This window comes from Lemur catta, chromosome 12, assembly GCF_020740605.2.
Source record: "Lemur catta isolate mLemCat1 chromosome 12, mLemCat1.pri, whole genome shotgun sequence".
NCBI lineage: Eukaryota > Metazoa > Chordata > Mammalia > Primates > Lemuridae > Lemur > Lemur catta.
This window is the reverse complement of record NC_059139.1, coordinates 83665386-83679297: the sequence shown is the minus strand read 5'-3', so window position 1 is coordinate 83679297 and position 13912 is coordinate 83665386. Positions and strand designations below refer to the sequence as shown.

Here is a 13912-nt window from a genome sequence, read left to right as displayed (position 1 = left end):
GCTAATTTTTCTATTTTTTGTAGAGACAGGGTCTTGCTATGTTGCCTAGGCTGGTCTCAAACTCCTGGTCATAAGCAAGCCTCCTGCGTTAGCCTCCCAAAGTGCTAAGACTACAGGTGTGAGCCACTGAGCCCAGCCAGGATATTTAACTTTTTAGTATATTTTTCTCAAAAATACGGTTTGCTTTAGATTTCTCATTAAACAAGTGATTTATTTACCTTAAAACTAGAAAATTAAGTATTTTCTCTTCTAAAATATCCCAGTGTCCTGCAAAAATTATTTTATAAATTCATAAGTTGTCAAAGTATTCTGTTTATTCCAAGCAGTTTTGAATTAATGTCCTTCACTTTAAGAATTAAGAATTGTTTCATAGCTCTTGATTTTCTAAAGTAGCCTGAAAATTCTTAAAGTGATCTTAACTGAAATTCATAAATAAGGAAGTGACTTGGATACCAGTTTTTATAACCTACTTCAGAGGGTGTCTTAGCCGAAATATCAGATGTTGGCGTAAGATCCACATATGCATTTGAAATGACGATGTCTCCAGTTTCTGGGACCTTATAAAGGGTAGAAGAAAAAAATAGTTCACTCTAATGATTCCAATGGGAACACAATTTCATTGTGAAACAGTATAAAGTCATTTAAAACAAATTTATATTTTTGCCTCATATGAAAAGGAATAATCCAAATAAAATAAAAGATTGATAAATAAATGTCAAGATGAATAACACAAAGGCTTTCTGACATAATATAGTTGTTATTAACTCCGGCTGTAGAAACAACAGGAGCACTTTTTAAAAATACCTATGACCAGGCCTCATCCCCCAAAATTAAATGGTCTATCATGGAGCCTGGGTATTGGTATTTGGGGGATTTTTTTCAAACAAGTGTGTCTAATGGGGAACCAGGGAATGAATTCTTATAAACAGAATTTATTTATAAGCATAAATGAATGGGGACCCTGTGCTGAATTCTTATAAATTGTAAAAGGCATAGCACAATGTCCACATGAGGTAGCGTTACTTCAAAGTACATTTGTTCTGTTAATATAGAACAACATTGGCTAGGAACAGACCATAATTGTGTTTTTATTCCTTCAGTGTGCTGTGAAAGAATATAAAAAGAAAAAAAAAGAAAAAAATTGTGTTTTTTAAGTAGCAACTCCAGGTCTTATTTCAAATAGGAAGTGTATGTAGCATAAACTAAATGCCTAAATAGACTTTTATCAGAATAGTCATTAAAGGAACTCAAATTCTAATTCCTAATCCTTCATTACAAATTATTCCAATGGCTATTTTTTCATAAAAATTATGCTATTGCTACAAATGTATAGGATAAGTTTCTAAAACTCAAGGTAGCATTTATTAAAACTTTGATTTTTAATAATCAAGAAGATCATTTTCCCTTGACTACTTTCCATTACACTCTGCAAGAAAAAGAAAAAGATCTTTCAAACAATTTGTTCATTTTACTTCAAATTGTATACAGTGAAAAGTATGGAAAGAGACAATTAATGAACAAATACACTTCAGTAAATTACTTTCTTGTAACCAAGACAAGCATATTATTTTGAAACATTGGTGTAAAATATTTCTTAAAATACAACAGAAAGAAAGGAAGGAAAGGCAGTAGGAACAGAGAGGGGAAGGGAGGGAGGAGTCTTAGAACTAATAGAAAAAGAATACATCTAATCACTGAGGAAAAACACAGCAAATATACTAAAAAGATAAGAAGGCATGTTTAGAATTTATCAAAATGGCAAGAATGTATTATATTTAGATTTTAAATTATTTCTCAGCCCTTCAAATTTGTATCCACAGAAACTATTTATGTGCTGGTCATTACTAGAATTTCAGGAAAATAAAAACCTGTTAATGGTCACAGTTATCAACATTTTTAGTTCATAATCTTATTCAAAAAATAAAATTTTCACAAAATAATCAGAAAATAGGGCTACAAAATGTGTGGCACAGATATTAATTGCAGGAGGATTTCAGGGAATGTAAATGTGTGTGTTATGTATCAGTGAGAAAGAACAGAGTAGGAAGAGACTGTCTCTAAAAGGTGAAGTTTATACCGAAGCCTAAAAAAGAGGAGGAATTTGAAAAGTAAAATAAGCAGTATGTATCAATTAAGCAGGAAAATGATATTGCATGCAACAGGAAGGAATTAAGAGTAAGGCAACCACATAAGAAGAATTTTGCAAAGTTACCTATTTGTGAAAGAAAACATGATACAGTAAAGAAAGTCAGGGCCCTGGGATTAAACTTTGGAGCCATGCTGGGTTTCTATCCCAGCTCAACCACTTGCTATGTGACCATGATAAGCAAGTTATTTAGAACATCTAGATTTTCTTGGGAACCTATATTTTCTTATATTTAAATGCAAAGTTATTATGCATATTAAAGATAATAATATCGTCTTCTAGGTTCTCAATAAATGGAAGCTCTTACTATTATTGTTGGAGTTGTTTAACCTGCCCTATATAGTACAAAACGATCAGGCCAAAAAGTATTAATCTGGCCAACTGTATTAACAAAATTTACCTTTTAATAACTTGCAAGTAAATGATGATTGCATGTCCTTTAAGTATTTTATTGGAGCATTACTAACAGCCTCACCCAAAAATTACTTAACCCTATAGGGAGCTACAGCTTTAGTTGGCTTGTCACTTACTATTAATTAGGACCAGACTCTGGTATGTAAAATGTTAATTTGTGCATTTTTGTGTGATCAAGATGCACATAATTTCTGTCCAGAGAAAAGATAACCATAAAGGATACCATTTTAATGTTCTATAGGATATAAACTAGCTTTGTCTCTAACTCAGAGAAGTTATTTTAGAATGACTTTCCTGTCGGTCTGTATAAACTGTTGTTCTAATTCTCTTTTGAACCAGTTTTATCTTGTTGCAAGATCCTTCATTAATGAGTTAAATACATTTTTGTTGTATTTTCATTATAATCTGTCTGAGTCATGCCTTTAATGTTTTGAAGATTATATTTTGACAACGACTTGGTTGACTGGTTGAGCCACAAAGACGTGGTTGGTTGGAGTCTCAGACAGGCTGGGTCACTGCTACATAGGTATCAATTTAGTTGAAAATAAAAGACAAGGTCCATCTTATTTTCAATTAAAAGTTACCATTGGTTAAAAACAACTTTCTAAGTTTTGTCTCAAATCCACAATACTAACCAAAAAAATGCCAAGATGGAACAAAATAACAGGGCACGGTGAAAGGGTTACAAAGCAAGCACCTCTAACTCTATTATTCATACCTTGGTTTGAAAATGAATTCTGTTTCCTTCTTTCCACATCTCAGTTTGTACAGTTTGTCCTGGATACACTGGTTTTGCAAAACGAACCTTTAAAAAAACAAAAAAGTTGTGAGGTTAAAAATGTTTTAAAATGAAACTCTTCTACTTGTGAGAAAAAAAATTGTAAGGTAGGTAGAGAGCATAAAGGGAAGAAAATAGAAGTTCAAATATATTTAAATTTACAAAAGACCTAAAAATAATATGATAAAATTTGTAGAAAAAGGCCATAGCTAGTATAAGTATGCTAATTCTTTGTCTTTCAAAGTACAAAATCAGTAGTGTTTTATCTTGACAAATCAAGAAATAAAACCAAAATCATATTAGGTAGGGTTATATAGGTGACCATCAAAATGACTTAAAGAAATAGTTAAAAGTAGTACTATTTACATCTGGGAAATGAGGCCTGGGGTGAACATATAGGGCAAAATATTTCAATTTTTTATTTTATAATTTTCTATATTATTTCACTTGGTCTGTGCATATATTATTGGATATAAATAGTGGTAATAAGATGAAAAGCATTAGAATAATCAGTGTTAACAAACGAAAGACATGAGAAAATGCATTTTCACCAGGTACAGTAGCTCACACCTGTAACCCCAGCAACTTGGGAGGCTGAGGCAAGAGTGTTGCTTGAGGCCAGGAGTTCAAAGCTGCAGTGAGCTGTGATCATGCCACTGTACTCCAGCCTGAGCAACAGACCCCGTTTTTTAAAAAGAAAAAGATAGAAAGAAAATGCATTTTCACTGCTACATGGAAAATAAACTAATAAAAAGTTTTGGAGCTAACATTGCTTTAAATTTTTTTTTAAGTATACATCTTTTGACTTACATTAATGTGGACACAGACATTTTCCCTTGTTATTCATAATGGATAAAAACTTAAAATCAACCTATAAGTACAAAAACTAAAATGCTATAGGTGTATGTTTATAAGAGTTCAAATATAGCTACTTAACATTTTCAATCAAATTAAGACAAATTACAAGACAGTTTAAAAAAAAAGTAAATCTTGATTTTTAAGGCATATGTGCTGATACATGTATGTACCTAATTCATTTATAAAACAATCCAATTAATATGTTAAAATTATAATTTTATATGAATTCTTCATGATGCATTGTACAGCTATTTATACCTACAAAAAAAAATTTGTTGATGGCCAAGTCAATGAATTCAAAATACATATTGTTGCAGTATAGTACAGATTTTAAATTAAGTAACTAAAACTTTTTCTTCTCTAAACATAGAAAAAGGAACTAATATTCAAATTATGTAATAATCTACATATACCTTAATTGCCTTGAATCTTGATACATCATTATCTGCAAACTGCTGTAAAACATGCCTAGCAGAAAATCCAAATGTACATAATCCATGTAATATCGGCTTGTTAAAACCTAAAAAAAAAAGAGAGAGAACTGAGTTAGATATAGGCACCTTTCATGTTTAAAAACCAACTATAGTTAATTCAGTGTTCTTAAAATACATCTTTAAATTGCATTAGCATGAATTATGGCATCTATTTTAAGAAACACAGAAAATATTTTATAAATATTTCCTTGGAAAAAATTATGAAATAAACAAAGAAAAAAACGGAAAAGAATGTGAGAGATCTGGGAACACAAAGAATTGTTTTGCTTTGATGATTTATTTTTTTATTTATTTTATTTTTTATTTTTTTTTTTTTTTTGAGACAGAGTCTCACTCTATGGCCCTGGGTACAATGCAGTGGTGTCATCGTAGCTCACCACAACCTCAAATTCCTGGGCTCAAGCAACCCTCTTGCCTCAGCCTCCCAAGTAGCTGGGACTACAGGTGCGCACCATGCATGATGCCTAGCTAATATTTCTCTTTTAGTAGAGACTAATTTTTCTATTTTTAGTAGAGATGGGGTCTCACTCTTGCTCAGGCTAGTCTCGAACTCCTGAGTTCAAACAATCCTGCCGCCTTAGCCTCCCAGAGTGCTAGACAGGCGTGGGCCACCATGCCTGGCCCTGTTTTGCTTAGCTTTGGCTGTTACCATGAAATCATCTATGGTGATTTAAATATCTATGTAGGTATATGATCCTTCCCTAACCTTTCAGTTCCTTACTCACTCTCCAATGACCTTGTCCTCTCTGATAACTTAGACACTCCCAGGGTTCTACCCTAGACTTTGCACTAGCAGGATTACCATCCACTGCATCATAATCTGAATTTCAAGTGTACCATCTTTTGAACACTGTCCTACCTTTCCATATCACTGGCATAAATGTAATAAGGAGAGGGCTATTTTTAAAATGTTACTCAAACTACCAGTCATAAGTAGCAATGTCTTTTGTTTTTCAGATAATTAAATATCTAATAGCTAATATTTTTCATTCATACATATTATTAGCAACTCACCTGCTAGGCTAGCGAAGTTAGGATCAACATGCAAAGGATTCCAGTCTCCACTGAGGCGGTACAGAGCAGCCTGTCGAGAAAGCATTATAAATATAACTAGTACTCAGTGTTTTAGAATACATTAAATGAAAAATAAGAAATATAGCTGATTATTACATAAGAACTATATCATAATGTACCTAATTGAGGCTCTGATTAAAAAAATAATTTGTAACAATAAAGATTACCTTTAATGAAATGTTTTTTATAACACCTGCTACTGAAATCAGTAGGGGGAAAATATTGTCGAATAATAGGAAGAGAAGCCAAGAATTATATCTGGGTATAACACTATTCCTACAGCCTACACAGAAATTTACAAAAAGGAATCCATCAGTCTACTCTCATTAAAACACAATGAAGATAAGGTAAATGATTATAGCCTCCTCTAACCAAGCAAAATTTATGCCAACTTTCTTAATGTGGTGTTTTAAATCGAAGCCTATAACACAATACTAGACATAAGCATCAGAGGCTTCTCACAAACTTTCATTCTCCTGGTACACTAAATCCTGAGCATTAGCTCACCCTGCAAAAAAACAGACTGATAGCTTGCTATTATGATTAAATTTCTGCCTAGTCCAGATTTTCACATCACTAGTTTACTTAGATAAGGCAGCATTAGCAGAAAGACATGGATAACAACAGGGAAAAAGTCACCATACTTCTTGGCATTTAAATTGTGCATTGTTTAAACTAGAAGAGTACTTTTCAGTACCCCAAGGGAGACATTCACAAAACAGCTAACAGTAAGTATTTAATGTATGTGTCTATTAACCAGACCCTTTTGGGTCTGCCTCAAGACTTTGTCCCTTTCTCATCAACTGCTGTGCTAAATTTTCTAAACTATTGCAATGTTGTGTAAAGACTAGCCATGTCAGTCTATCTGACTTTTTAAGATTACTCATTTCTTATTTTTAAATTATTGATTATTCTTTTTTAACAAGTTTGATTTCACAGAATATAAGATTTTCTATAATTCATAAGAAAACTTCATTTTCTTTTCAATATCCTTTGTATATTTTTTTTTTTTTTTTGAGACAAGGACTCACTCTGTTGTCTAGGCTGAAGTGCTGTGGTACAATTATAGCTCACTGCTCAAACAATCCTCCTGCCTCAGCCTCCCCAGCAGCTAGGACTATACATGCATGCCACCACACCCAGATAATTTTTAAAATTTTTTGTAGAGATAGGGTCTCACTATGTGGCCCAGGCTGATCTTGAACTCCTGGGCTCAAACAATCCTCCCACCTTGGCTTCCCAAAGTGCTGGGAGTGTCAGCTGACATCTCGTTCAGATTAGAAGACCAAAGGATGTACAAGCATTTTTTTCTTTTAAAAACTGAGAATTGGTGTACTATACTGTGATCACTTAGTAGAAGAATTATAAAAAATAATGAAAATATTTTAGTAAAACTAAATTAAATGCTGGGACCTTTCTGGATGATATAAATATTATGTCACTTTGATTCATCAATGACTTGGCATGGCTTGTTTAAGGTCCTAAAAGTCTAAATGAAAATTGCAGAAAAAGAATATTCTTTAGAGACATGACTTGATATCTGCAATATCAGGAATGCAATCAGTCTCTGCATCTAAAATATAGAGCTAATCAGCAGTTCAATTTAGATGATCCCGTCAGACAATAAATACTTTCTGGTAGGTGTATGCAAGTGACCCAGATGGTCAAACCTGCATCCATGATCTTTTCACAGCTTATGTGACAACAAAGGGGTGCCCTAAACATGCAATGGTCTCCCAGTGGAAGACTTATTTTTAAGTCTACGCCTGCTTTCAGTTTGGCACAGCAGTAATTTTAATAATTGTATTTTAATGGATAGTAGACTAATATGCCAAAGATTAACTTTGCCTAATAATACCTAAGTTACTAGTTAGTATGATAATAACTAAAATCCTAATTGTTAGAATAAATGGTATAGGATATGCATCTGGGGAACTACAGATATTTGTTCTCATTCTCCTCAAATACAAAGTCTGACATTTGCCATTTATTTATTATTTGGTCTTTCTAGATTATTACAGTGGAATTTGTTGTTTATTAATTACGAAAAACTATAAAGTATACTTGTATTGTCATATCAATTTGAAGATGAAGAAACTCTCCTAAAGATGTTATAAACACAATATTCTAAAAATGGTATTAGCAGAGCTAAAAATTTATCAGTTTCCTAATTAAAAAGTCACTTAATTCATATAAATACCTAGGCACAGAGTTTATGCTATAATGGCATATTTTTTTATTTATTTCCATTTATCCTTAAAGATAAGGCCCATCCACAATTATCTTCCACTGTTCTCCAAAGTGAATGTTCTAATTCTTACTCCTTATACACACACCATGCTCTTTTCCTCTTTTACACTCTACTGTCATTACTTCTAAATCCCTTCCCTGCCACACTGTACTCCCTACATATCTGCGGACACAATACCCATATACCATCTTAGTTCAATTAAGTCACATCTTTACTACCAAACCCTTCCATGTCATTCTCTAATGAGTATCCCCTCTCTGAGTGTCTACAGCACCTACACTACAAATCAAAGCCTTGTATTAATATCTAATCATTCATTGCCTGGAACAGGTGCCCTAGTTATTTCAGATATCTATGTCTTGAGTATCCAAGTGTCCTTTCCATTCCTTGGCAATAGACACTTCTACTTGATTTGTATTTCCTACAGCATGGATTCAATTTCAGATGTCTCATAAATACCCTGAAATTTATGCAAAGTTTTATGCAAATTGTTTTTGAAGAAATGATATATAGCTTTCATCATATTCTTGAATGATTATATGATACAAAATGTTCAAGAAAATTGTTGACTTAAAAACTGTCTTTTGTCACATAGCAAAATATTAAACCCTACCTAAAAGCTAATAAGAAGTTCTAGTCATCTGAAAAAGAGTAAAAGAAAGAAAAACCCTCTACTTACTGTGTGCAGAAATTCAAACCCTGGAAACTATTCAGCTTTTTTTTATCTATAGCAGATACATTTTATTTCAGTGTAACCCAAGAATAGAAAAGAAGCAATTGCTAGGTTTTCTGTACCATGAAACCATAAACCTTTTCTGTTCTTTAGTACCCTAACAAAATTAATTTCTCTATTAAGCCTTATATAATCATAAATATGAGTGCATTTTTAAGAAATTGATAAGCAACAGCAAAGGATGGGAAAAATATTTAAAGGCAAAAACTAATCTGAGGAATAAAGTCGTGTTCTTTCCATCACCTGATTATATGGTATAAAAAAAAATACAATTCATATGTGCCAATCTTAATTCTTTCTGGCTCATGAAATTATACTTCTGTTTGCTAGAAAACATAAATCCTGCAGGAATTCTCATATCAAACACACCAAAATTAAAATTAAAAAATAAGTGAACTTTATGAATAATTTGCTGTTATTACACGCTCATGCACAGCATTACCTTCAAGGTTTAAGGATTTTGTGCTATATCTGCATGGTTAGTCTTCTGGCCACCTTAGAGAAGAATTTTGAGGTCTCTCAAAAATAAATTTGCTTTTCTCATCTTTATAGCTGCCTTTTGTTCCTTAAACAAATTTTCACACACTCACATGATTTGTGAATTGACAAGGCATTTTGTCTCTTCAATCAGGAAACAAATTTTCTATGCCAAACAAAAAAAATTAAGTCACCTACTGCTTTCCAAGATGCCTTATTTGCCTTTCCAAGATGGCTTAAAGTTGGCATAAAACAATCAGTTTCCAAGCAATGTGGCACTGCTTTCTTTCCTGAAGAGGAAAGGATGACTAACACTTGCCTGTTAACTATTTTTTTATCATGCACTTAGACTTCCATGAAATTCTTCACTATTATAAGATAGGCAGTCTCTTTAGGCAAGCACTCCACAGCCTTATGCTTTTTGAATTGACTAATAAAAAATCATTTTATGTTTTCTTTTGGTATCTGGAAAAAATTGATGACTAAAAATTTAGGAGGAGGAAGCCAAGATGGCCAACTAGAGACACAGCTTGTCAGACTGCCCCAGCTGAAGAGTAGAAGGTTGAACTGAGGAGAGTGGAGCACGGCTGCAGCTGGGATATGGATCACAGGGAGAGACAGCAGAGGTATCCAGGGACCCCACCAAGAAGGGCTGCAAAGCTGAGAAAGAGGAAGAGAAACAACAGAGGACAGCAGCAGGGACCTAATCCAGAGAGGCCCTCCCCCACTTGGGTGACTCTGGCAAGCAGCAGGACACAAAACTCTCACCCCCTGAAGAGTGCTACAACAGACCAAAAAGCCAGCACTCTTACATGTAGACACCTCCTCCTCAGCACCTCCTCCATTCCTGGCACCACAGAAAGTAATCTTGGCTCAAGCCAGCTTTTAGCTGCAGCCCCTCCCCACCATAGCAATCTCAAGAGTGCTCTGTGCTGAGAAGCCCGTTTCTCTGCAGTGGGGGTGCATTACAGGCTGAGCCTGCCACTGAGGGTGGAGCTGCAGCTGCGATGTTTCACAGGATGGCCCGCAGCCAGCTTGGACAGGAGGGCAGACCCAGTACCCCCCAAGACATGAGCGCAGTACACGAATATCACGGCTCCTCCGCCCCCATAGACACCATGAGAGTGCTCAGTGCTGAGAAGCCTATTTCTCTGGAGCAGGGGCACATTCCTGGCTGAGCCTGACACTGAGAATGGAGCCGTGGCATACCCAAGAGGTTCATCAAACCTGGTGGAAAACCACAAAGGCAACTCAGGATGACCATTCCTCTCCCTGGCATGGTCAGGAACTCATCTATAGGGACTTGGAGACGGGTCCATAAGCCAGCCCTAGTACCCTCAGCTCTTCATTGAAAGGCCAGATGAGAAGGAACCAACAAAAGAACTTAAGAAATATGAAAAAATCAAAGCAAAAGGACACCCCCAAAGAAAACAATAACTCCTTACCAATGCATACCAGCCTAAAGGAAAATATTTAAATGACAGATGAAGAATTTCAAATATGGATTGTAAGGAAGCTCAATGAAATGCAAGAGAAAATAGAAACCCAAGACAAAGAAGTCACAAAAACAATGCAGGAAATGAATGAAAAATTCTCTAAAGAAATCAAATTATTAAAGAAAAACCAAGCAGAACTTCTGGAAATGAAAAATTCATTCAAGGAATTACAAAACAAAGTGTACGGCTTAAGAATCTAAGAGCTTGAAGACATCACCTTTGAATTAAACAAGTCAGTCAAAGATAAAGAACAGAGGAATAAGATGAATGAACAAAGCCCATAAGAAATGTGGGATTATGTAGAGAAAAGGTCTAACATAAGAATCATAGGCATCACTGAGGGTGAAGAAGAAAATACACAAGGGTTTTTTTTTTTTGGAAACCTATTTGAGGGAATAATAGAGGAAAATCTCCCTGGTCTTACTAGAAATCTAGATATTCAGATACAAGATGCCCAAAGGACTCCCAGGAGATTCAATGCAAAGAGGCGATCACCATGACACATGTCATCAGATTGGCCAAAGTAAACATGAAAGAGGCACTCCTATAAGCAGTAAGGTGAAAAAAATCAGGTAACTTATAAAGGAAAACCTATCAGACTAACTACAGATTTCTCAACTGAGATCTTATAAAACAGAAGGTACTGTGGCCCCATTCTCAGTCTTCTCAAATAAAATAATGGCCAGCCTAGAATTTTGTATCCTATAAAACTAAGTTTCTTATATTAATATGAGGGAGAAATAAAGACCTTCTCAAACAAGCAGACACTGAGGGAATTTGTCAAGACCAGACCTGCCCTGTAAGAAGTACGCAGAACCGTATTATACACAGAGCAACACAATAAACACCTACCAGTGTAAAATCACCCAAAAGACAAAGGTCAGAGCCCAGATAACACAATGGCTCAAGAGGTAAAACAGAGAAATAAAGTTCTACTCAACAGGAAGCAGAGAAATACACCACACTTATAAATTCTCTCAATAAACCTATATGGCTTGAACTCCACACTCAGGAGACTCAGGCTGGCTGAATGGATAAAATATACAAGCCAAGTATCTGCTGTCTCCAGGAAACACATCTAACCTACAAGGACTCATTCAGACTCAAGGTGAAGGGATGGAAAATAATATTCCACACAAATGGAAACCAAAGAAAGCTGGTGTAGCCATTCTCATATCAGATAACTTAAGTCTTCAAATCAATAAAAGTAATAAAAGACAAAAATGGGCACTACATAATGGTAAAGAGAACAATTGAACAAGAAGACATAACAATTCTAAATACTTATGCACCTACCACAGGTGTGCCGAGATTCATAAAGCAAAGCCCACTTCATCTAGACAAAATGATAAACAGCAGCAGTGTAGTCGCCAGGGACTTCAACACCCCACTGACAGAATGGGACAGATCCTCCAAACAAAAAATAAACAAAGAAACAATGGACTTAAACAGAATTCTAGAGCAAATGGGCCTAACACACAATGACAGAACATTATACCCTAAAACCACTGAATATATGTTTTTCTTATCAGCTCACAGGACATTCCCCAAGAATGATCACATCCTAGGCCACAAAACATGTCTCAACAAATTTAAAAAATAGAAATTATACCACAGATCTTCTCATACCATAAAGGAATAAAATTAGAAATCAACTCCAACAGAAACACTCACCTAAACACAAAATCATGGAAACTAAACAACCTACTGATAAATGATAGCTGGGTCAAGGAGGAAATTAAGATGGAAATCAAAAGATTCTTGGAACTCAATGATAAAGGGGACACAAGTCATCAAAATCTGTAGGAAACTACTAAAGCAGTCCTGAGAGGAAATTTCATAGCCATAAAATGCCTACATCCAAAAAACACAAAGATCACATCAACAATTCAATGAATCATCTCAAGGAACTGGAAAAGAAAGAGCAAACCAATCCCAAACCCAGGAGAAGAAAAGAAATTAACCAAGTTGAGAACAGATCTAAATGAAATTGATAACAAAAGAATTATACAGCAGATTAAAGAAACAAAAAGTTAGTTCGTTGAAGAGATAAACAAAACTGACAGGCCTCTAACTAGATTAACCAGAAGCAGAAAAGAAAGGGCTCTAATGAGCTCAATCAGAAATGGAAAAGGAAAAATCGCAACTGATACCATGAAAATACAAAATATCATCTCTGAATACTTTAAAAATCTCTAAGCACATTAACTTGAAAACGTGGAGGAAATGGACAAAGTCTTGGAAACACACAGCCTCCCTAGGCTCAATCAGGAAAAAACAGAATTCCTGAATAGATCAATATCAAATATTGAAATTGAAGCAGCAATAAAAAATCTTCCAACAAAAAAAAGTCCCAGACCAGATGGTTTCACACCCAAATTTTACCAGACTTTCAAAGAAGAACTGGTTCCTATACTGAACTAGTTCCTACACTGTCCTGCAGAAATTATTCCAGAACATCAAGAAGGAAGGAATCTTCCCCAACCCACTCTATGAAGCCATTGTTACCTTGATACCAAAGCCAAGAAAGGACACAACAAAAAAATAAAACTACAGACCAATATCCTTATGAATATAGACATAAAAATTCTGAATAAATCCTCACAAACCAAATTTAGCTGCATATCAAAAAAATCATACACAACAGCCAAGTAGGCTTCATATTAGAGATTCAGGGATGGTTCAACATACACAAATCTATAAATGTAATTCACCACATAAATAGAAGCAAAAACAAAGACCATATGATCCTCTCAATAGATGCAGAAAAAGCATTTGATAAAACCCAGTGTGCCTTTTTATAATAAGAAAGCTTAACAAAATAGGCATAGATGGGACTTAACTCAAAATGATAAAAGCCACATATGCCAAACCCACAGCCAACATCAGAAAGAATGGGGAAAAGTTAAAAGCATTATACCTAAAAGTTAAAACAAGTCAAGGATGCCCACTGTCACCACTCCTATTCAATATAATGCTGGAAGTCCTAGCCAGGGCAATCAGGCAAGAGAAGAATATTAACAGTATCCAAATCAGGAAAGAGGAGGTCAAACTATCACTCTTCACTAACGGTATGATCTTATATTTAGAAAAACCCAAAGATTCTACCAAGAGTCTCTCAGAATTGATAAACAAATTCAGCAAAGTTTCAGGTTACAAAATCAGTGTACACATATCAGTAGCACTCATAT

The 13912-nt window shown here is 34.7% G+C and overlaps 1 protein-coding gene across 2 annotated transcripts in view; it reads right to left on the bottom strand.

Moving 5' to 3' along the window:
* HSD17B4 (hydroxysteroid 17-beta dehydrogenase 4) overlaps positions 1-13912 on the bottom strand; it is an 82894-nt gene that overhangs the window by 16004 nt on the left and 52978 nt on the right. For both annotated transcript variants that reach the window (XM_045566145.1, XM_045566147.1), the window contains exons 18-21: positions 5705-5774; positions 4610-4716; positions 3279-3365; positions 471-557 (exon numbers count right to left, since the gene is read on the bottom strand). In XM_045566145.1, the coding sequence (XP_045422101.1) occupies positions 471-557; positions 3279-3365; positions 4610-4716; positions 5705-5774 (351 nt within the window). The remainder of the gene's footprint in view (positions 1-470; positions 558-3278; positions 3366-4609; positions 4717-5704; positions 5775-13912) is intronic.